The sequence below is a fragment of the Barbus barbus genome, assembly GCF_936440315.1.
Source record: "Barbus barbus genome assembly, chromosome: 32".
In the NCBI taxonomy this organism is placed as follows: Eukaryota; Metazoa; Chordata; class Actinopteri; order Cypriniformes; family Cyprinidae; genus Barbus; species Barbus barbus.
This window is the reverse complement of record NC_136760.1, coordinates 21,401,670-21,426,341: the sequence shown is the minus strand read 5'-3', so window position 1 is coordinate 21,426,341 and position 24,672 is coordinate 21,401,670. Positions and strand designations below refer to the sequence as shown.

Below are 24,672 nucleotides of genomic sequence, written 5' to 3'. Positions count from 1 at the left end.
ACTTTTTCTCTCTCTGAATATTTTGTATTGATTATGTAAGTGATATTTATGTATGTAGTTTTGTGAGCCAGTTTGGATATTCAGAATCAGGGGTGAGTTAACTTGCAAGTTTAGCTTTGCTTTTCTCTTTAAAGAATAAGCCAAACGCTCAGTCATTGTTTGTCAAATATAGCATCTTACCTAGAAAGCCACAGATTAAATGATTAAATGCCCTGCATTGTTTGAAGTTGCAGCCAAAAGCTGATTTTGCAGATTGCTGGCACTCTTATATAATTTCTCTTGTTTAATTTTAGACAGTCATTAAATCATTAATTGGTCATTTTTACAGTGACATCAGGGGAAACGGTGAAGCTCACCACTTTCATGTGAGCAAGAATATTCATTTTTATTAAATTAAACATCTTAAACATCTGATTGTGTCAGGTTGGCATCAGATGGCATGAGTATAAAATAAGGTGTAATTGAATATTTTAATTCTTAATCTTTAGCATTTGAAACAACATTTTGCTAATTCTTTTATAATTATTGTAGTTTTTTTTAATTGAGAGATTATATGGGTTTTTTGTGCCTGTTGGACACTTTGCCTTAACTAAATTCTATGGTATGGACATGTTGTGTGTAAACTACCCTTATATTTACAGACATGCTGTTGCCTTTTATTGCACTCTTGTGTGTCATTGTCAATGAAATGAGTAAGTGAGCAAAAGCCAGTCTGACCATCTTCTGTAGATCCGGTGACAGACATTTTCCAATAACTGCAGCATGTAAACCTGACTTGGATGATGATGTTAGCTGTAGTCTTTGATTATTTGTAATAACTTCTTTTCTAACGCTTTCTGGCCTGATCAGATCCCTTTGATTGAAAGAAGAGAGAAGCCACGCCCACTCATTGATTCCAGTTCCCTGGGCACGACTACAGCCCTGACATCCGTCCCTCAGACTGGCAGTGCCCGCAGGTGCAGCGTCTTGGAGCTGGGGGCCACCGTTGCCTTCCTCTGCCAGCCGGGCTGGGATCGGGACAAGTGTGGACCGTAACTACCAGCTCTGGGCATCTCGACAGAGTATGGTGAGAGGCAGCAGCTGCCATGGAGCTACAGGATAAGAAACAGGTAAGGTCTTGAGATGTCTTCCTCTTATAGATGAGAGTGGGTTTGCTCAGACTGTTGATTACCACTGAAAATTATATTTACACTCTGTTTGTAAAACAACAGCAACAAGAAAATTGAGTTGAAAGATAGGGTCAACTTCATCACACTAGTCTATCATATAATGTTTAAAAAAATATTCATGCTAATTTTTGTAGTAGAATTTAATTCAATAGTATGGTCACATTTTCTAAACAAAGTCCAGCCACCAAAGACAATGCATTAATTAGCCTACTCCTATGAACTCAAACTCATTGCCCCTGGGCTTCAGCAATGCTGAGACAGTGATAGCACTAGAAATCTTTCCCTAATTGTTTTTTTTTTTTTTTTTTTATTCTCTGGCATATTTTAGACCTCTGTACAGGAAGCGCTGAAAAGCTGGTAGGAATTAAAGTTTTTTTTCATAATCAAAGTCAAGGGCACAAAATTCAAAAATAGAAAAATTGAATGTTTATTTACAGGGGAATTTCATTCTTATTTTCCGGTCATGGTTATTTTTGCTCTGAAGAGTCCTGTAATAATTAGCTTGAACCATGCCCAGATTCTTTTAAGGGAGATGGAAGTTGTAGAGGTTGTGTTAACCATATCATGTTTTTGACTTTGGACAAGAATGGCTGATATGTTGTGCATTTGTGTTGTAGTTCATAGTGGGCCTTAAAAGCATTGAGGTTGGGCAGAAGTACAGTGACTTTACTCATATCTTGTGAAAGCAGGAGATTTGTTTCATGTATTAGCATGTTAAAATACATATTATCATTTTATATGCAAGTGTGTATAGAAAAGTTTGTTTTTGTTTTTTTGGTAATCATTTGAAAACTCATGCACACAACCTTGTGTGTGGCCTTGAATGTCTAAATTAGCCTTTGTCTGAATTTATTTTTTAACATCGCTTGTGTTGGACAGCATCATTAAAGTCATTATGTGTAATTGGCAGTAATGATGTTGCTTGGATCCTCTCTTAGTTCTTGTCTTACCTGTATTGATTTAGCTGAGGTAAAGGGAGTGTGTGCTGGGATAGTGGTTCCCGTGGTACAGGAACAGGGGGATCTGGATCCGATCCTGAATCTGGAGTGCATTGCAGTCGTAAAGTTCAATGAGGATGTGAAGTTCTGTTTAGAACTTGATTAATATGGAAGTACAATAATTTTGACTAGTATTTTGAGGGTAAAGTGGTATTTTTGGGTGCTATGCTGCGTTTCTAAAAGTTGAAATATTTTACTTAACACCACCAAATATAAAACAATGAAAAAACTGAGAATTATCTCAAGAACTCAAGCAGTAGTGTATTATGTTTTACACTAACATTTTTATATTTAGTTTTTTTTTTATATTTTAATTTATATTTAATATACTAATTAATATAATTGTTTCTTATGTTTTTATATTATAATGTAAATTTTTTTAAACAATTTAATTTTCCACTTAAATTTTTTTTTTTTAAACAGACAGTGTTCGTTATCATTTAATGATCGTTTGATCCCTACTTTAGTAAGGTTGTGAGGTTGATTGAGGATGCTCTCTGTCCTGCCGCGCCCCATCATTGCTAGGATCGTAAATTGCTGTGTTAGCTGGAATGGGTGAATGCCTGGACAGAGCGGCGAGGGCACACCGTGCTTTTGCTTTACTGTCAAGCCCCTCTCCCTCACTTCATACTCCAGTTCTTTCTCTCAAAAGCTTCCCAGCCCTGATACCTGCTCATTCCCTCCGGCTTTTCATTGCCATTTTACACCCTTTTGTGTTGCAGCTGCCTCTGCAGAGCTCTCAGATTAGTTAACACTAGAATTCACAAAATCTTCTTTTCTTTTCTGTTCATTCTTCTTAAGCTTAACTATTTTCAGGAGACCTACACACTGTTATTGTCTGAAAAGAGCAGTTGTGTGTTCATCCTCTCGCGTCAATTGCACTGGTTTTAGTTTGCAAAGCTTTTTTCAGTCCAGGGTGGCTGGGACGTGCCCAAAAGACAGCCTCTGAATGCGCAGAGGCAGAGACTGTCTGTCCAGACCACGCGACTGGTGCTGAAACAGCAGCATACATTATCCCATAGCACCCCGCCATAATCCTGTCCAACCCACACGCGCACCAGTCGCACATTAGTCTGTCTGCAGCAGAGGGACCATTCGCAGCCATGATCCTGAAAAATGGGGCCTGGTTCTGGAAAAATAAAGTGAGTGGATCTGTGTACACTTTCTATAACAAACTCAGTTGTTTGATCTGTCTGAGTCCGATTGTCTGGCATCCAACAGACTTTTTGGTCTTGTGTGCGAATCGAAAGGCTTAAATCTGTTGTGTGTGTGTGATTAATCTTGAGTACCGTGAACAGGTGAGAGTCCTGTGCCAGGTGCACTCTTCTCAGCTCTGGGTGTAATTGTTCCATGCATTTTTAAAGATCTTGAGTGGTTTACCCGTAATAGGCCTGCATGCGTGACCGCATGTGTCCGAGCTGGTAAATCCCTGCTTGTTGATGTGTGAGAGATGCTCGTGCAGGGATTTAGTGCTTTCTGGCTGTGGGAAAGCGGCGTGTTTATTTATAGTGCTGGGGCTCTCGTTTGCTACTACAGGACCCCAGCCGTCCCAGACGTCTGGTAGCAAAAGCAGAATTAGTCAGCAGAGAGAGACTTTTCTGACCAGTCTAGGCATATTGAGCAATGAAATTTCTGCCTAAATATATAGGTTTGAGTTACTGTGTCTGTTCTCTCAATATTTTGCTTAAGTAGTTCAGATCTGGTGAATAAAGCTAATAAAAAAAGCATCGAATAGTTATTTTCTAAGAATGTCATGATGAAATGTTACAGATTAAATACAACTTTTTGACATGCTGTCAATTTCTACAAAACTTATTTCAGCTTGTTTCTCAGATTGGGACAATCTGTAGGGCAGTGCATTGCAATAGTGATTGTTTAGTTGTTCGTATAGCCACAAGTATACAAAATATTTGATTTTGATGTTGACTAGTGTGATATAGCTCCAGTAATACTAGACTGAAGCACAAATTTGTCTATATGCTTTTGGTCTACCCAATTTTTAATGCCTTGTGACAATAATTTTTTTTAATTAGTGAAAACTTTGAATTCCTATTTTGTAAAATGGACCAAGAAAAACCTTTACAGTTTCATCATAAGTACATTTAAAGGATCATTTGTTGTATATACAAAATTGTTTAGTCTACTCTATTTAATTAGGGGTTCAAGCGAGTAGTGCTGAAACCCTTTTGTAATTATTAGAATGGCCAAGGATCAGCAATCTCCACATAAAACTGATCGGGCAAACCAAACCGTAAGTCGTAGAGACTTGAAAATCGGAGGGATTGTAGTACTCCCACCGTCTACAATGTCACCAAGGTGTCTTATATCGGATTTGATTGTCACCTTGGCAAAATTTTCAGGTATTTTGGATTTTTGAAAAACCTACTTTTGCGAACTGGTCCCAGGTTTTTCACCCAATCGGAATCAAACCAGTGCAGATTCTCTGCAGAGTGAATATCAGTAATTATCATTTATCAAAGGGACACAAAAAAAACGGCTTTTACTGAAACGCTATAACTTTTAAACGGAATGAGATATCTTCGCCAAACTCAGAACACTTGTGTAAGAAAAAACTTTAAATTGGCTATAACTACGCAGCCATTTGTCCAATCAAAATAAAAATTGGTATGGACATTTGCATATCTCAAAAAATGTGGCTGCTATTGGCCAATTAATATTTAATCATAGATTTAGGTTGTTACACATTTGCTAAATAATATGTAATGTCTATTTTCATATGTGCTTAAATGCCTTAAAGCACTTCAATCCAATAATCCCTGCTTGCAACTATATTTCTAAATTGAATTTATAAAATATTTGTTTATTATTATATTGTATTTATTATATTGTTGAATGCTGACTAACCAGTGAAGCTGATATGGCAATAAATATAATCAACCAACAGTACCAATAAATGTATAAATGTTATAATTATATGTGTATGTTATAATTGTTAGAAATGCTATAACGATACAAGCTTCACATTTCTGCATTTAAACTCTCTTACATTCTAATTGCATTACTTAACATGATTTGTATTTGTTTTAATAAACTGGAGGTAAGGAGCTTTTGTCTATATAGACAGCATTCTTAAGTTGTGGTCACGTCAGCGAAATTTTGGCAAAATTTCATGTGCAAAAGAAGTCCTTTGTCTATAGAAAATAATGTATCGATGTATGAAGCACACCTTTCACAGAATTCACTTTCAAGCAAAGCAGGTTTCTATTGGTCAACAACATAGAAAATTCACGTGGCCAACTTATTGTGAAATCTGGTTGTGCTGTAGGAGGAGGAGGCGACTCCACTGGGACTGTCCACGGCTCAGGCTCTGTGCACCCTACGGGACCAGCTGTCCAACTTACTGGGACAACACCAGAAATCCAGCCGGCGTAGATCCACCGTACAGGTCTGTTCTGGATTGCTTGTTATCAACAGTTATTGTATATTACTATACAATTCCTGATTTAGGTTTTCCTCTTTGTTTTACAGGAGCTGTGGGCTAAGAGCTTCCTTCATCATGGCAGCAGGCATTCGTGCTTCCATTGGCCGGGAGCTGTTCTCACTCTGGTTGTGGTGGTTGGGCTGTTGTGTTGTCATGGCAGTCAGCCGGCGGGCAGGTGGGCAGGGCTTAGTTTTGATTTAACATCAAATATTGGAGTTTAGCTATCAGGTGTTTTTTTATGTAAGTCTCTTTACTTTGTTTTATCAGTCAAGGCATAGAGTTAGTGAACGCGGGCGCACTCTTCCTCCTGCTGCTGCTGAACCTCTTCCTCATCGGGCGGCAGCAAAGGTTACGGATGAGTGAGATGGTGCGGAAGCTCAAGTCCATCATCTCACAGCTGAACGGTGAGAGAACAGTGACTGTATAAACGTCTAAAGAAATCAGTCATGCCTCAGGAAATGATATCGATGGTTATGTTGTGACTCATCTATTCATTTGCATTATATTTCCATGCAATGCTAAGTACACTTTGATATAACTAGAATTATGATAGTTCAACGAAAAATTTAAATTCTGTCATTATTCACTCTAATGTCATTCCATGTAATTGCTAGATTTGTTGTTCCAAGTCTTAACAAGTAAACGTTCCCTTGTTAACTTTCTAATTTTTCCCATGGGTTGCCAGATTATTTGGAGAGAAGTGCAGGACATCCAATCAGATGGGCCTCCTCTTTGTATCCTGACCTCTACACCCCCACTTCCCTTTCCTGGTCACTGCATTGGACATTCAGAGATGAGCAGCTGGTTAATCTACCTGTCAGTCTTCTGGTGGAAGGTGATGTCATCGCTCTTAGACCGGGCCAGGAAGCCTTTGCATCTCTCAGAGGTATCAAGGTAATGTCAGATTTGAGTTACTTTTTGTTCATTTGTTGTGTAGGATATAGATATTTTGCAATATACATAACAATAACCATGGTAAAAGTGCTATTTTAGTGTTATCTTTAGAAAATTACAGCATATATTTTTTTTCATTTCAGTTTTCATTATTTTGTCATTTTATTAGTTGTTTAATAATTAGCTTTTTTTTGTTGTTTTTATTAATTTTAGTATTTCAGCTTATTTAATTTAGTTGCCAACATTTTCAATTCTATAAAGTTATTGTGTCTAATATTTATATTTTGTTTAATTTCAGCTTTATGACAATTAACAAAGACAATGTTTAATAGTTTTAATTTTAGTTTACAATAACAACACTACACGGTAACCATAGTTTCTGCCAGAGTAACACGGTAACTACATGTATGGTAACTTACTACTTTAATGGTATGACCCAAACATATCCAATCAGGAAGTAGTTGATATTTAATATACAGTTATATTTGAGGAGTGAGATTTTGAACCGGTTAGCTTTCAGTGGTCGTGGTCGTAATGCCTTAGAAATAGAAACAAAGCATGTAACACCATTACCTTTCGCTCATTGTGGCTTGGTTAGGAAATTGTAGTAGACTTATTAAATAGAGATTCACTATCAAGCTATTGTGATTTTTCCTGAAGTAGCAATAACTCTATGAACTATATATTGGTATTTTGTACTGTAATCTGAAACTGTACAAAAGAAAAGCTTAGAGAACACTTTATTAATGAGTGTTTCTCTCAGGTTCTGTGGCACTCTCGGTCTGTTCTTCTCAATCACTGTAACTTCTGTTACCAGGACGACGAACACATTGTGCTGGAGCCAGGAGACCTTTTTCCACCGTTCTCTCCTCCTCCCTCCCCACATGGGAATGAGCGGAAGGGCCCCCACAGTCCCCAGCAGTACCGCCTCTTCAGGGTGGTGCGCACACCTATACTCGAAAGTGTCAGGTTAATACATCCAAGCTAAACTACCTTGCTATAAATGCTGAAATATGTTTGGTTTGATTAATTTAAGGAAATGATGACTCTACATGCCATATTTTTCTTTGTGATATGTGAACATTTTTGTGTTCTCATAGCAGCTAATAGTAACTAATCACCATTTTCTGGCCAATAGGAACAGTCTTGACCTGGCTCTCTCCCGTCCAGTCACAGCCCTTGATAATGAACGGTTCACAGTGCAGTCCATCATTGCCAAATTCGCCTGTCCTGCTGTATTGGTATGACAAAACTGATCACACATGCGCAAGTTTTTAAAATGGGGTTGTTTCACACGTTTCGTCTGCAAGCAACATCATTTTTGACACCCGTATTAACAGTTTGCTGTATTCACATTGCATAGTATGTATGTAGATCTTCTTTGTTGAGCCTGCTGAACTATAATAAAAATAAGAAAATAAGATGATTCTTTTTTGTAAACCTGTTGCAAAAAAGCTATTATGAAGCAGCATAAAATAATGTCGTTAAACACGGTCAATGTGAAAGCTGTCATGATGCTCGCATGTCCCAGTTGCAAGATGTGTGATAACGCATAACAGTTAAAAAGTTGGTGTGAAAATGTGTCCATTTACTGATAATGATCTTTGGTCAACTTTTTCATTTATAGGTGGCCTTTTTCTCTATTAACACAATCCGGTACTTCTGTGACACTCCTGGTCTCACCCCTGGACCCTTCAACTTCCTTCAGTTGCAGGTTGATAATAGTTCATCACAACAAGTCCTTTTTTTAAAACTATTTTTGCATTTTGTTAGGTTAAAGCCATCATAAAACCTTTCTAAAGCTTTTGCTAAGCCTTTCTCTTTTTAATTTAATATATTTTTATTGCATCTATAATATCAGTGGTTAGGCAAATTCCAAATGAAATTTTTGCACCCTTGAAAGGCATTATGGGAAGGGAACAATACTCATATAATTTTCCAAACAAAAGCAAGCAGCTAAATAGCTTTACGGAGGGTTATTTTTAAACCATCGCTATATGCTAACACAGTGGTTCTCAACCAGGGGGTCTCAAGATGACTTAAAATGATTTTAAATAAGCCAAACAAACATAAAAAAAAAAAAAAAAAATTCAAATCAGGATATTTCTTGTTAATTATTATTAATATATTTTTTTTGAAAGAACCAGGTTTTCCACTGAAATTGGTTTCTTATAATTAATAATAATAATTGGTCTGATTTCTATACCTAAGTGATGTTAAAGAGAAATATATTTTTTCTAGTGTTGCAAAGCTCAAATATTATTGGGTAAAAATTTTAAATAATTTAAATCATTATCCTTATCCACTAAACGTTTGATGCCAACATTTTATTTGCCACAACAATGGTGGTATTAATGTTTCTCTTTCCCTCTTTTTGTCCTCGTCTTACGCTCTCTGATGAATAGATGATGGGTGTGTTGCCCATTTTACCTCTTCTGTTTCCTGTGATGTGGATTCTGGTCAACGCGTATGGAGAGGCCCGTGTGTTAGCCGAGTCCAGCCGTAACTCTCCCACTGGCCTGGTAAGACAGACAGAACACCACACATTCATTCACTTGTTTATGCTATTCATTAACAATTCACACTCACACATATGCAGACACAAAACATGCATAACTTCCCAAATCCCACCCCGACGGATATTGCTGCTACATTGTAACTCACTCTGTCTATGATTACTGTGTGTAGTAACTTTGATTTGCAGCTGTAACACTGCATTAAGCTCATTGGGCCAGCTCACACTAGTAGTAGAGAGGCTTAGGGAGGGATTGCGGATCTGAGGTGAAGCGTTTAGGCCAGAGTTGAAACGGAGGGCTGACCGTCTGCTCAGGTGTTTAATCAGACTTTTCTCTCGTCCCAGCTTGCTAAGTTCTCAGAGGACACTCTAAGCAGCTACACGGAAGTGGTGTCCTCCCAGGTATATCCTCTGTATTCCTCCTCCTCCTGTCCCACCCGTTCACCACACGCTTCTTGTAATCCTTCTCCCTTGCTCTGGACCCTGCCACAACCGTCATCTTTTTCTTCACCTTTTTGTTCTGATAATTAGTCATGTCAACTTGTTAATCAGAGGATCAGTATGAAAAGAGCCTGTTATTTTTTTCTTGGGTCACCATTTTTTTTCAGTTCTCATTTTTTCTTTTAAAAAACACGGTCACTTCATCTCACCACGTTCGGTCAAGTTTGCAAAATCAGCCAATACACCTGCGGTCTTTTTATTTATTTATACCTTTTTTGCTTCTTGTGCTGCCGGTTAGTTTGGCACCCCCCCACGCTGACCTGTGACCCCCTTCGGCCTTTGCCTGCCCACCTTCTGTCTGCCTGAGGTTTGCATGATAGAGTATACACTCTCTCTATAGTGGTGGTGCTTGTCTGGATTACATTTATCTGAGTTAATGTACATTTTGAGAACTTCTGCATGATCAAGACTGTTTTTTTTTTTCCTTTAAAATTTCCAAAGTGTGGTAAGTATGTCTGCATGGAGAGATCAGACATATGAGCAGACTGAAAGTGTTGCACTATTTTCCTGTTTAATTTCTTATTTCAAAGACTATGTAATACAAAAAAGGAAGGTTTCTAAGAAGCTCTTCATAAACTTTCTCAGTAGTATATTTATCAGAGCTGTGCAAAGTTGAAGAGTGAGTGTGTGTGTGTGTGTGTGTGTGTGTGTGTGTGTGCATGTTTATGAGGACACAAATTTGTATAATGACATGGGTCTGACAGAGGTATTACAATATGAAGGTGGTTTATGAGGACACTGCCTATGTCCCCGTAATTCAAAAGGCTTAAAAAAAACATGTTTTTTTTGAAAATCTAAAAATGCACAAAGTCTCCTGTGAGGGCTAAGTTTAGGTGTAGGGTTGGTGTAGGGCTATAGCACACACAGTTTGTTCAGTATAAAAACCATTACGCCTATGGAGAGTCCCCATAAACCACAAAAACCAACATGAGTGTGTGTGTTGGATGATGTGTCTTTAAAGACCCAGTGAAATCAAAATTGGACACTTGTGAGTTTGTGTCTGTAATTTGTTCATGTGACGACAAAGCTGAATTTTCAGCAGTCATTACTCCAGTCTTCAATGTCACAGGACAGTGCCACCTTTAATATGCTGAAAGGTGGTTTATGTGGTTTAAATCATTATGTTTAGGTGAACGGCAATCAGTTTTGTACTGATGAATCATCAAAAATAAGAACAGGAACATGTATTAAGAAAGTAAATTAGTTCAGTTTTGATTTCATGTTGACATTAAAGGTGGATTCTTGAAACTCTGATGTGTGTCAGAAAGATAGATTCACCTGCCACTAACAGTTTTCAGTTCTTCCTCTGCAGTGCTGCTCTCCTATAGCTGCTGCCTCAAGCTCTCAGTTGTTTGCTTCAGTTTCAGATCTTCTGTCATTTAGTCAATTCAAATTCTGTCTCCCTTTTCCTCTTGCCTGCTGCAAGGTGCATTTATGTTTATGAAACCGCTCTAAATCTCTGGGACAAACCCAAGACTGGACACACTACTGCTGCTTTTCTCCTGCCTAACTATCCTAGGCTTTGTCTTACAGAGCTTCTCTTTGAGTGTGTGTTTGTGTGTTTATGTGTTTGTGTGTGTGTGTGTGTGTGTGTGTGTCAGTCAGAATGTCTGTGTGTGTTTTGTCTGAGGATGACACCCAGATCCAGGTTTCAAAAATCCTGACACTTTTGCAGAGCCATTCGAAAACCAGAGCTGCTGATACATGGACTTGAGTTTCACTCAGGGCAGGTGATGAGACTCATGCCATATTTGTGTGTGTGTGTGTGTGTGTGTGTATGTGTGTGTGTGTGTGTGTGTGTGTACGCGTGTACAGGAGATGCTACGCTGTGTGTGGAGACACCTGGTCAGTATATTGAAGGGAGAGTCCCAGACCCTCTGTTATACCTCCAGTCTGCTGCACTCGTTGGGTTCAGTCACTGTAAGTGCTCCCCCTGTTGTCAAATTAGAAATATTACCAGGTGAAATTAATATGTTTGAAAGGACCTTTTTGGCTTATTTTCAACCTAATTATCGATTTACAGCTCTGTAATTGCTATAGGGATTCAGGAGGGCAGTTTTCCTGTTCAGATATTTAGATTAGTGGTCAATCAATATGCCTCTTTAATAAGCTGGACCATTTTAAGGGGTCCTGTCCCCATTCTTAAACATTTGTTTACATCCTTGAGATACTGCATCTGTATCATGGTTGTAATTACCACAAATAGTAATTACAACACATCCCTGAGTATGTATAAACAATGTCAAGTGGTGTTTCCAGTAAATATATAGGCTTTGTAATGCAAAACCTAGAGGGCATAAATGCAGTACTGCAAAGAGGCTAAATGTCCAAAATATGATCATATATGAAATATGCATTTAAAATCAGTTTGTAATGCATTTAGAAACACGCAAACCTAAGCATAATGTAAACATTGCATATGTTTTGTGACATAATTAGCAAATGATATGCATTACTTACAGTGTCTCACAGAAGTGAGTACACCCCTCACATTTTTGTAAATATTTTATTATATATTTTCATGTGACAACACTGAAGAAATTACACTTTGCTACAATGTAATAATAAAATATTTACAAAAATGTGAGGGGTGTACTCACTTCTGTGAGATACCGTAATTTAAGTATACTTTATCATTTTCATGCTAGATGGGAAGTGTAGTTGTAATAGCTTTGTAGCTATTCTTCATCAACAGTACACAAATTTTTTTATTAAAACTTAATTATGATCAAAACCGTGGGTGGCATTAACAGTATTGTTGTATCAATCATGTGCGATAATCCTTAAAATGCATCTTTTGGTGAAAGTAATAGACATTTGCTTAAATTATTCCTTTAGTATAGTTTTAAATTCAAAGAATAGCATAAGCCTTATTAACTGATAAAGTATCTTGTTTCATCATATTTCCTGACCTCTCATAGGTGCTGTGCTGTGTGGATAAGCAGGGCATTCTGTCCTGGCCCAACCCCAGTCCCGAGACCGTGCTGTTCTTCAGTGGACGAGTAGAACCTCCTCATGACAGCCAGGATGACCTCAGAGACGACCTTTCAGTCAACTCCCTCTGCAGGACAGAGGGTGAGGAGGAACGAGATGAGGTACTACTGATAGCTAGACTGGAGCATCATAATTTCTTTTAATTATGGTGATTTGAATTAGGTTACTGCAAAAATACAGTATGTAATTGTATTTGATAGGGCTGGACTTGAAAAAGTTATTATTTTAGCCTCTGTGTTTTGTCTCACTTGAGTCTGTGTGTGTGTATGTATGTTTTCCTGTGTTTGGCCTCAGGAAGGTGAAGCACTGCTGTGTTTACCAGCGTTTGAACCCTCCCTTCACATGGCTGAGCAGGAACCCAGCGAGACGTCACATGACACCGTCCGCTCCTCAGATACCCAGCGCCAGCGTCGAGGACCCCAAACCACCCGTTCCAAACACCCATCAGGCTCCAATGTCAGTTTCAGCCATGACACTGAGGGTGGTGATGATGACATTGCCCAGGTAGGACTACATCTTAATATTGCTACTAGAGCTGGTTCATGTTATAGCCCTGCAGTTTGGTTCATGTGTTTGTGTGTGTCTATTTCCAGCAATGCGGTGTGGGTGATGATCTGTGTGAAGCAGAAGATTTTGTGTGCGACTATCATCTGGAGATGTTGAGCCTGTCCCAGGATCAGCAGAACCCTGTCAGCATCCAGTTTGATGATTCCGGGTGGCAGAATCACCTGCCCTCTTTGAAGCCTCTTGGCTTGAACATCCTATTGAACTTGTGCAATGCCACCATTACCCAGCAGCTCTGCAGATTCTCAGACCACTTGTCAAACTTGGCACTTCAGGAATGCCACGGGGCAGTTCTACCCGTTCATGTTCCCTGGGGCCTCTGTGAACTATCTCGCCTTATAGGTAAATGAGAGAAGCATGTTAATAAACATACATTTTTAGGATTTATAGTATTGCACAATAATCTGCACTTGTAAAATTAATTAATTAATCTGGGATTTCATTAATTTTGAATTCCTGTTGCTTCTATGGGCCTCATGTCACAAGAATTAAAATATGTATTAGTATTGTTAACAGAAATTTAAAATAAAACATGTAAAAACCAAGCGGCAACCTCTCTCTTGAAACCAACACAGAAGTGATTTAAACTGCAATTCATCGACTGGCCGCTAGAGATTGGCTCCAAAAGGGAGTCAGTCCCGTAGACCTACCATGTTAAAATGCCCAACTTTACAGCAGAAAAAAATGTTTACAGCCTGGTACAAAAAAAGTGGTTTCGTCTATATAGCTACCTTCATGACAGGGGGGGGGGGTGATTTTTGATCTCATCCGTTTAAATTATATTGAGCCTTAAAGTTCTGCATAATTAAGGGCATGGCCCTTTGAGTGACAGGTGGATTGCGGCTGCTGTAGAGTAGAGCTAGACGGGCGTGGTTTCAGCAACCTCCATCAGCCTTTTTGCCCATTTTTGATTATCCGAGAGTGATGCGCTGCCAAGATGGGGACGGCCAACTCCGCCCACTTTGAGCTTCAAAAATGCTCTTCAGAAACCTACGAGTGACGTCACGGACACTACGTCCGTGTTTTTTTTACTCCCTTAATTTTTTAAAAACATTAATAATTTAATGTATTCTTTAGCGAAACGAATATCAATTATATATAATTATATTTTATACTGCGTATTATGCTGTGATGCCCATATTTACTTGTAGCAATTAAAATTAAGAAAAATTTTTACATTTTAAATTTGAGAAAACACTTAATGGTGTGCACATACAAAAACCCGAATTGGGCCCAGGTGAGGACAAAAAAGATAACAACAAATAAAGAAAAAATAGCACTCCTATATGTGTTTATTTATAAACAATGCAACGTTTTGACCGATTAGGTTTGTGCTTGTCAAAGATCTAATCAATCAAAACATTGCATTGTTATAAATAAATGTATATAGGAGCAGTATTGCCAGTGTGTGGACATTCCTTTCTTCTATTTTTATTTATAATTTTTGTCAACAAAAATGTTGAATTTTCATATGAGGCATTTAACAGTTATCGGTTTCAGGCAGAATTGGTGCATGCTTCTACCTATAATGATAAATAAATAAAAAATCTCCAAAAAAAGCCAATGAGGATGCACAATTATATATACTGGATATTGTGCATCCCTAATTATTGTTTAACTTTTAGTCTGGCAGTACTTATAATGACTAGTGACATTTAAACTAATTTTTAGCATCTTAACATCCTTTCTTAAGATTACTGGGTTGTTCTTTCCTGTTCTGTTGTATGTCAGGTTTCACTCCAGGAGCAAGGGAACTGTTTAAGCATGAGAACCATCTGGCTCTGTATCAGCTTCCTTCCAGAGAGGAGGCCAAAGAATCTGCTCCCCGGCGCCTATATCACTTCACTAAACGCCAGCCCACCATCAGTCACCTCATCAGTCTGTTCGTCAGGGACAGCACTACCAGTATGGCACATTTTTTTCACTATCCCACTTCCTGTTTGTCCTTGGTGGTTTGTTTAGTCCCTGACCTTTGCCCTTTGAACTCCTGTTTAGATAATGTACAGATGCTTTCCCACGGCTCAGCCGACCTCATCCTGGAATCCTGCACAGATTTCTGGGATGGGGCGGACATCTATCCGCTGTCTGGCTCGGATAGGTCAGATACACTAATTGAAAAACACTAGTCATTTAGTTTTCTTAATATGCAGAGTGGAGAATTTTGTTTGTATACTAAACTACTGGTGTTATGCCCCATAGGAAAAAGGTTTTAGATTTCTACCAACGTGCCTGTCTGTCAGGATATTGTTCTGCATTCGCCTATAAGCCTATGCAGGTGGCATTGTCTGAACAGCTCAATGGAAAGTGTGTGGAGCTGGCTCCAGGCCCCATGCTCTTTTCTGGGGTGGAGCTTCCCAGTACCACCCCCATCAAACACGGCAGCCGCAGGAACAGCTGGAGCTCTGATGGTAAGAGACACTGTCTGTTCAGCTCATAGTCTGGACAATAGAACTAAAAATATATATCTTGTCTAGCGATCAGCTGATCCAATAGATGCATAGATAGATAGATGTTTATGTAGCTGGATAGATACGTAGATGGATAGGTACATAGATGGATAGAAACATCAATGGATAGGCAGATAACAGAAACGGCAGATAACGTAACTTGATAGATAGCTACATATCTGGATAGATGGCTAGATGGATGGATTGATTGATTGATGGATAGATAAAGAGATGGATAGACATATGTAGATGGCAGGATAAATACGTAGCTGGATGGATGAATAGAAACAGATGGATAGATGAATGGATGGGTGATAGATACAGAAATGGATAGACAGATACATACCTGGATAGATACATAGATGGATGGATTGATGGTTGGATGATAGATAAATAGATGGATAGACATATAGTTACATACTTGGACAGGTACATGGATGGATAGACAGATATGTAGATGGATGGATGGATATATAGCTGCATAGATGGTTGGATGGATGGATGAATAGAAAGATGGTTAGATGAATACATGGATGGGTGGATGATAGATATGTAGATGGATAAACGGATATGTAGGTAGATGGATGGTAGATGGATATGTAGCTGGATAGATGGATGGATGGATGGATGGATGGAGGAATAGAAAAAGATGGATAGACGGATGGATGGATGGATGATAAATACATAGATTGATAGACAGATATATACATGCCTGTATAGATACATAGATGGATAGACAAGTATGTGGATGGATGGATACATAGCTGGATGGATGGATGGATCGTAGATACGTAGAGGGATAGATAGCTAGATGGATGGATTGATGGATAGATAAACAGTTGGATAGACATATGTAGATGGAAGGATAGATACATAGGTGGATAGACAGATAGATGGATGGATGGATACAGTAGATGGATAGACAGACAGATACATAGCCGGATAGATGGATAGACAGATGGATGAATAGATATGTGTCTGGATGGACAGAGAGATAGATGGATGGATGGATAGATAGATTATACAATTGATTAATTTTTTGATTTGTAGATTGAAGTGGATGGTTTAAACCAGGGGTGCCCAACCCTGTTCCTGGCGATCAACTGTCCTGCAAAGTTTAGCTCCAACTCTAATCAAAAACACTTGCCTTTAATTTTCACGCGATCCTGAAGACCTTAATTAGTTGCTTCAGGTGTGTTTGATTAGAGTTTTAGCTAAACTTTGCAGGACAGTCGATCGCCAGGAACAGGGTTGGGCACCCCTGGTTTAAACTGATTCATTGAAATTAATCAAACTCACCAACTCCAACATGTTTGTGGACTGTATATGTTTCAGAGGGTATTGGAGAAGGTGTGGAGAAGGAGGACTGTGTGCAGGCTCTGAGTGGCCAGATCTTCATGGGAATGGTGTCATCCCAGTTCCAGGCCCGACTGGACACTGTACGGCTCATTGAAAACCTTGTGGGAGCCTGTATCCGCTTTGTGTACTTCTCCATGGAGGACGAGTTGCGCAGCAAAGTATGACACTGATGGGAAAACACACTCAGTAAAAACATGATGCATTTGCCATGTCATATTTTGTCACCTTTTAATGTTGTCTTAATTGTAGGTGTTTGCAGAGAAGATGGGTTTGGAGACAGGCTGGAACTGTCACATCTCTCTGACCCCAAACGGAGATGGTCACTGCGATGGTGCTCCGTCGAGCCCGAGCCAAGCAGGATCTTTACATGATGACCTTCTTCATGGTAAGTGTCTTTCTGCCTGCCTGCCTGCACACACAATTTACAATTTTCCTAATTTAAATGATCCAACTTCTCTGTATTCTTAGATTCTCGTGATGATGTAGAGGGCCCACTACTGCCTGAGGACCAATCAGATCTCGCCAGCTTCCAGCCTACTGACAGTGATGTGCCCAGTTTCTTAGAAGACTGCAACAGAGTAAGCATTAGCAGTACAATTAGATTTTAGAATTACATTCTAGTGCCAGATTTAGGTGGCACAGAAGCGCTTCTGAAGTATCTTTACATAGACTGTTTAATGCTGCTCAGAGGTGGTATAAATGTTTAGCAGTTTGAAATATGTTTTGGAGTTTCTTAAATGCTGATTGATGCTCTTTCCTCTCTGTTGTTCTATAGGCCAAACTGCCTCGTGGCATTCATCAGGTTCGCCCACATTTGAAGAACATAGACAATGTGCCTCTACTGGTGCCCCTGTTCACAGACTGCACCCCTGAAAGTGAGTTAGCCTCAACATGAAGCAAAAAGTTGTGATCCGCTTTTCTTCTGTTATAATGTATATCCGAATGAAACTGCTTCTCGAATGAAAAAAAAAAAAAAAGTGGTTTGGGACTTGATTTTTGTCAATTTTGATCTCATGCTGACTTAAAGACCCCTTGAAGTTTTGTGGCTTTTAGTCCTTGTGTATATGCTAGTGTACTTAAGTTGAACCCTCTAAATATTTGTGTTTGACAGCAATGTGTGAAATGATGAAGATCATGCAGGAGAACAGAGAGATGACGTGCTGTTTGGGGAGCTCCGCAAACTTCCGTAACAGCTGCCTTTTTCTGCAGAGTGACATCAGGTGGGTAACACACACGTCACTGTACTCCGCTGTACACCAGAATTAAATATGACCTATAATCCTATGCAAAGCTGCAATCTAAAGAGTGGCAATTTTCAAGAAACTACAAAGATAGCTTTTTTTGTCACTGCATAATTCTAAATGTGTGACATGGTGTACATCAGCCTAAGAAATGAAGTTTCTTTTAGAGTACTCTATGCCTCATTTGAAATTTAATTTGGAAACCCTCTCTCTGTGTGTTTTAGTATCTCCCTGGATCCTCTGTACCCATCCCGGTGCTCATGGCAGACATTTGGGTATGCTTCAGGCTGCGGGCTGAATAGAGACTGTGATGAGCTGTCTCCACTGGGGCTCAGTGCTCGTCTCAACAGCCTCGCCTGCTCCATGTCCTTCCATCAGGGCGAGAGTGTCAGCATGGTCAAACTCATAGAGCAGGTATGGGGAGCTCTCGCATGCACACACACTGTAGGGTTGATGAGGCTGTTGATCACATGGGACAAGAAGATACAAGCTCATTTATTTACTACCGTTCAAAAGTTTGGGGTCTGAACAGTTTTTGAAAGAAGTCTTTAATGATCACCAAATCTGCATTCTGCATTTGATCAAAAATACAGTAAAAACAGTGATATTGTGAAATATTATTAGAATTTCAAATGACTGTTTTCTAATTTATTATATTTTAAAATGTATTTAAAAATGTAAATTAATTCCTGTGATGGTAAAGCTGAATGTTCAGTAATCTTTACTCAAGGCTTCAATGGTCTGAAGTGTCTGCATAATATTTTTGTGTAAACAGTGATCCTTTTTTATTTTGAAGATTTTTGTGATGAATAGAAACAGCTAAGAACAGCATTTGTTTGAACTGGAACTCTTTTGTAACAGTATAAATGTCTTCACTGTCATGTTTAACCAATTTAATGTATTCTTACTGAATAAAAGTAGTAATTTCTTAAAAAATAAAAACTCAAAATCCTACTGACCTCAAACTTTTGAAAGGTAGTGTACATATGTTTACAACTGAAAGAAAACGATTGAGGGGATTTTAGTGCTTATTATATATTGACACATTCTGTATAATAAATGGACATGAAATTATTTGGGAAGAAGAATGGAATCGGGTGTAAAGAGCAGGCAAGACTCAAACCTGCATCACCCACATGAGCACTACAGCTCAATATAAACATATCTGCTAACAACCACACCACAGCTCATGCAAAAAAAGTCAGTTCAACCAGTTCCAATCCCATTCCCCCATCAATTGTGACTAGGTCAAATAAAACAATCTTTAAAGAAATGTTTGAATCTGAGTGCTGTCTCTTGATGTATCTTCAGGCAAGACACACCACTTACGGCATTCGCAAGTGCTTCCTCTTCCTACTGCAGTGTCAGCTGACACTGGTCATGATTCAGGTGAGAAAAAAACAGACCTGTATGTTATTTACAGGAAATAAAATGAACAGAATTCATATTTGTGCTCTTGATGTTTTGGTTTTGTAGTTCCTGGCCTGCCTTATTCAGCTGCCTCCTCCCATGAATATCACAGACATACTGTGGCTTTCCTGCTTCTGTTACCCACTGCTAAGGTAATAGGGATAAAACACAAAAAAGATGCCCACATGTTGCATTTTAGTTAAACTTGGGTCACTGTGTCATATCGGTGAACTATATTATACATGTTGGCATTCACAGCGTGTCCTTCCTGGGAAAACCTCCTGACAGTTTTGTGATGACAGTCGCTACTGGAAAGAATCTGGACTCCATACCACGCAAGGTCAGTCATGAGACCACACAGTGCACTGGATTTAAACAGCAAACTATTTAAACATGCTTGACATAACTCAGATGTTATATTTTTGACTCCCACCCACAGACTCAGCACTACTTCCTGGGCTGGTTCCTGTTGAAGTTCGGTCTGACGATGTTAGCCTACTTAGTCGGCTTTGGGTTTTCGCTACAGGAAGTGTGTTCTAGAGCAGCTAATCTAACAAAAATTGATAACAGCACCATCACCTGCTCTCACATACTGATATCCAGGTGCACAAACACTTGAAAGAAATTTGCTCTATGTTTAGATGCCATGAATTAGTTATGAGTGCTAATCAATGATTAATGTATACAGCTCTGAGGATGGCCCGCAGTGGTTTGGTGAATTGTCCAATGGGCTGCTTTTGATTCAGAAGATCATGGCAGGTTTTCTGGCTTTGCACACAGGTGACTTTAATAAAATACATTGTCTCATTTAAATATTTACTTTTATCTAGATGGATCTGAGTGAAAAAACCTATCTGTCTTCCTCTCTTTCAGTGGTCATCTCTCTGAGCTATGTGCACCGTTCACAACCCCTGTGGAGGAGGAACCCGTTCAGTAACACATGGTGGTGTCTCACAGTGCCAGTGGTGTAAGTGTTTAATGTAGAGAATGGTTATTTTATTATCAAAGTCACATGCTAAAAGTAATTTGTTTAGATGTAAAATGTTTTTTTTACTAGTAGAAGCAAGTATTTTCACTTGCCTGGGATCATTTAAAAGCACTTTGCCAATGGTTGTTCTTGCAGGTTGTTGGGACAGGTGGTTCAAGCTGTGATAGATTATCAGTTGTGGCAGGACAGGAGTACAGAGGTTGTCTTCACGCTACATCATATTCCCCTCTTGGTCTGGCTGTTGGTATCTCTGTCCATCGTACTTGTGGTGCTAATCAATGAAGCAGTAAAACTGCATGAAATCAGGTAAGAGGAAGATAATCGCTTTAATGTAGAGCTCTGTCATCACTTACTCAACTTCATGCCATTACCAACCCTAAACGACTTTATTTCTTTGTTGCTTTTTTCATACAATTAACGCATTTATAAAAAAAACAAAAAACACACACTTAAATGCACCATGAAAGTAGGCCATTGGACTCATTTTAAATATTCCAAGTCATAATAATAATAGTTTTATTCAGTAAGGAAGGACACTTTACATTCATCAAAAGTGACAGGAAAGACAATTATGTTTTAAACTTTCATCATTCATCAAAAAATCCTGAATAAAATGCATCCACAAAACTGATTTCAACATTGATGATAAGAAATGTTTCTTGAGCAGCAAGTCAGCATATTAGAATCATTTCTAAAAAATACGATCATGAGTTGATGGCTGCTGAAAATTCAACTTCGTCATCACAGGAATAAATTACATTTTAAAACATATTAAGGTAACACTTTACAATAATAGGAAACAGTTATTTTAAATTCTAATATTTCACTATTTTGACAATCTACTATTTAATTTCCTATGTGATTCCTTTACATTTTAAATGAGTCCAAATCTAGCCTACATAAACCATTAATCATATAATCCACAGTTTATGAAAATATGGCTCTGATTTCAGGGTACGAGTGCGTTACCAGAAGAGGCAGAAACTTCAGTTTGAGACTAAGCTGGGGATGAACTCTCCCTTCTGACCTGTGTCTGTACCGGACACTTAAGCGTCATGGATATTTCAGTGTTGGAGAAGATGAAGACTCGTTTGGATTTCCCCCCAACAGAGTGCTTCCTGCAACACCTCCAATGGGCAGAACTCTGTTTCTCCCATGAAGGCCACTGAGGGCTGCGTTTTTAATCCGTAAGATCCTAAACTATCTTTTGATTTAGACTTTACTCAAAGTAAAGATTTAATTTGTGTTATTTGATGGATGTTCACCTGCATGCTGCTTTGGTTTGGACAGGGTCAGTTAATGGAGGGATTGTTTTTCAATGAGGCTATTCCTTTATCCCTCTCAAAACCTGAAACTGTAATGCATGATATAGAGAACATATACCAAAATGTGCAATGGAGGGCTAAATTAGCATGATTTTTCTTCTTACTTTTTACCTTTTTTATTAGATGTTGTGAAATGGGGATTTTATTGATTTCCTTTGTTTTAAACACGAGACCGCTCATGAGATGAGCTTTAGCTCTAGGTTCTCTGTGTTTGTATTTTAGCCGTATGGTCCTTTGTCACACTGCTGAGAGGTTTCGTGCAGTTCATTTAGTACGTCATAAGAGCTTGTTGAAGCCTGTTTTAACAGGTTATAATGTGAATGTCATCACCACAACTTACCTCATATTCAGAGGGGAAATATTTCATTCTGTTTTCTTTTGTGATCAAGTGAATTCATTTACAAGAATTGATCAGCTAGAGTAACTTAGCGGAGAAGCTTAGCTTCCAAAATGAAATGCAGTCAGTGGGAGACTGTGCAAACTCATTTACTAGCTTGCCTAGAATCAGTCAGGCTTTACATTTTGTTTTCTCTTACAAATCAATATCAGATGAAATGCAGGAGTAGCTGGAATCTTTTTTTTTAGTCTTCTTCTTTTAAACTCTATTTTTACTGCAAAGTTCTTAAGTTCAATCAAAACAAAGACTTTTTAACCAGGCAAAGCAATAGCTTTCCAGCTGAAGGAAGAATGTTCCAACTTGAATTGTTCTCATTCTGTCTATAGTTTTTTTTTTTTTTTTACACGTGATTGTCAGCCAGAATGCACTGATTATTATTATATTTTTTTTGCATATATTTGCATGCAAGACAACACTTGCCTGGTTTCATTTTTTCAAGAGAATTATTTCCGTTGTTCTGTAATGAATATATCTAACTCTGAATGGGGTGGGCTTATTTAAAACATTTCTTTGTAATTATTAGTAATTATTTTTTTCACCCCCATCCAGAGAATTCAGTGTTTACTGGTAAAGAGGGATATTGAACTTTTATTCTGTTCTACCTCCAGCTGATTGCTAATATAATTTAGGCAGCGTCATGATTTTAATAGATTTTATTATTATTTACATTTTTCGAGTTGGGCTGCAGCTATGGAGTATAAGGGGCTCAATTACAGTGTCACCAGATGTGCTTATTTAAAAATACATTCAAATGTATTTTCTGACAGTGACCAGCTAATCTCTAAATTACCAGCATTTCCTTTAACGAATTGTTGTGCAAATCATTATCATATAGCCTGAAACCTCTGACTTACCCTAGACTTAACAAAAGGAGAATTTAAAGGGATAGTCCACCCAAAAATGGAAATTGTCATCAACACACCCTCATGTTGTTCCAAACCTGTTAGACTTTATTTCATCTGCAGAACATAAAAGGAGATATTTAATAGAATGTGTTAATTGCTTGTATCCATACAGTCAAGGTCATTCAGGTTTAGAATATTATGAGGGTGAATAAATCAGTTTGACTTTTCATTTTTAGGTGAACTGTCCCTTTAAGTTGCTGCTAGACCTGTATAAAGTGGTAGATTTTAACCTATACTCAAGAACCCATTTAGTATTTTCTTTCCAATAATCCACTATCTATCCCAATTTCTATGTAATGAACTGCAATATTAATGTCTTAATTTATTGATTTCCTGCCTATTTGTTCCTGTCTCACTGTTATACTCAAGTTTAAATCACAAATGCATACTGTAAATTCGAATCTAATGTTGATATTTATTTTGAAGTGATTACATATGTCTGTACATCTTAACAGCAAATGATTGCAACCTATCAGCCTTTTCCATAATGCATCTAGAGATTGTTATAGGCACTGAATGTTCATAAGTCTACGTAGTGCATTTTTGCAATGCATGTTACATGCTTTCTTCTACTTTTCCTGCTCATTCAACAGGAAGGCGGGTCTTATGATGTGTTCAGAGGTTGCTCCATTACAGAACTGTTGCTGAGGTTCGATGTTTTCTTTCAGAATCACTGCTGTGTAACTAAGCCACCCAAATACAGACATATCGGAGACATCAAGAAGTAAATTAAGTAGTTAATTTTTAATTGGTGCTAAATCAGTGGTACACAAAATGTACAATTAAGAAAATTGTAAAATAGCATATCAGTATAGGGGGGAATTTGTTTTAATAAGCACTGATCGAATCTGTTATTTACAAATGGTAATAACAGGAAAAATGTTTTGGGAGCAGTGTTTTTTGTACAGTAATTTTTTGATAATTATTTTTGAAATCTTCTCTCTTCCCTTATTTCCTGATGTATGCATGATAAAGACCATAAGAATGCAAGGTTTTCTTGATTTACTCATCTGCTGAACATTGAATATGTTGACTCAGTCATGCATGGATTAAAATGTTGCTGATGTTTTTCCATCAGTCAGAAAATCTGTCATCTTTAAACCAGGAGTGTGAATCAGGCCCTTTTAGGGGGCTGTGCAGAACCTCTCTGCAAAATACATGCCATGCCTGGGCTACAACCTACACTGATTGACCCAATATATTTGCTATTTATGAATGTTCATAAGATTTATAAATGTTGTACAGTTTGTATTTTTTTTAAGATGTCTTTAACATTGATTTCTCCCCTTCACCAGAGATTATTTGTGACCAATGTTATGTTAATAAATATGTTCATTAAAAAAAAGTGTGCTCTTTCATTAAGAGAGTCTTTTATGATATTGTAATATTCAACTGTCCAAATAATTTCATCCATTCTGCCAAAGTCTGCAGTTTTACATACTGCAATATTTAAAGGAATAGTTCACACAAAAGTGATCATTTGCCAAAAATGTACTCTTGGGCCATCAAAGATGTAAATGAAT

The 24,672-nt window shown here is 38.2% G+C and overlaps 1 protein-coding gene across 2 annotated transcripts; it reads left to right on the top strand.

Annotated features, from left to right (window-relative positions):
• Positions 1-948: 948 nt before the first annotated feature.
• Positions 949-24,487, top strand: LOC306852101 (transmembrane protein 94-like). Of its 2 annotated transcripts, XM_079388734.1 has the most exons (30): positions 949-1,109; positions 5,454-5,573; positions 5,657-5,784; positions 5,877-6,013; positions 6,295-6,503; positions 7,321-7,472; positions 7,642-7,744; positions 8,131-8,217; positions 8,909-9,025; positions 11,335-11,439; positions 12,441-12,614; positions 12,808-13,017; positions 13,107-13,419; positions 14,809-14,982; positions 15,073-15,175; positions 15,277-15,485; positions 16,860-17,041; positions 17,133-17,268; positions 17,352-17,461; positions 17,659-17,758; positions 17,995-18,103; positions 18,349-18,538; positions 19,436-19,513; positions 19,601-19,686; positions 19,793-19,874; positions 19,974-20,137; positions 20,223-20,314; positions 20,408-20,501; positions 20,658-20,828; positions 21,476-24,487. In XM_079388734.1, exons 1-30 carry the CDS (start codon positions 1,086-1,088, stop codon positions 21,546-21,548), a joined length of 4,032 nt encoding a protein of 1,343 aa, XP_079244860.1. In that variant the 5' UTR covers positions 949-1,085; the 3' UTR covers positions 21,549-24,487. The 2 variants fall into 2 exon arrangements, with proteins under 2 accessions (XP_079244860.1, XP_079244861.1); XM_079388735.1 differs by lacking the exons at positions 949-1,109; positions 5,454-5,573; positions 5,657-5,784 and having other exon boundaries at positions 5,886-6,013; positions 6,295-6,495.
• Positions 24,488-24,672: the final 185 nt, after the last annotated feature.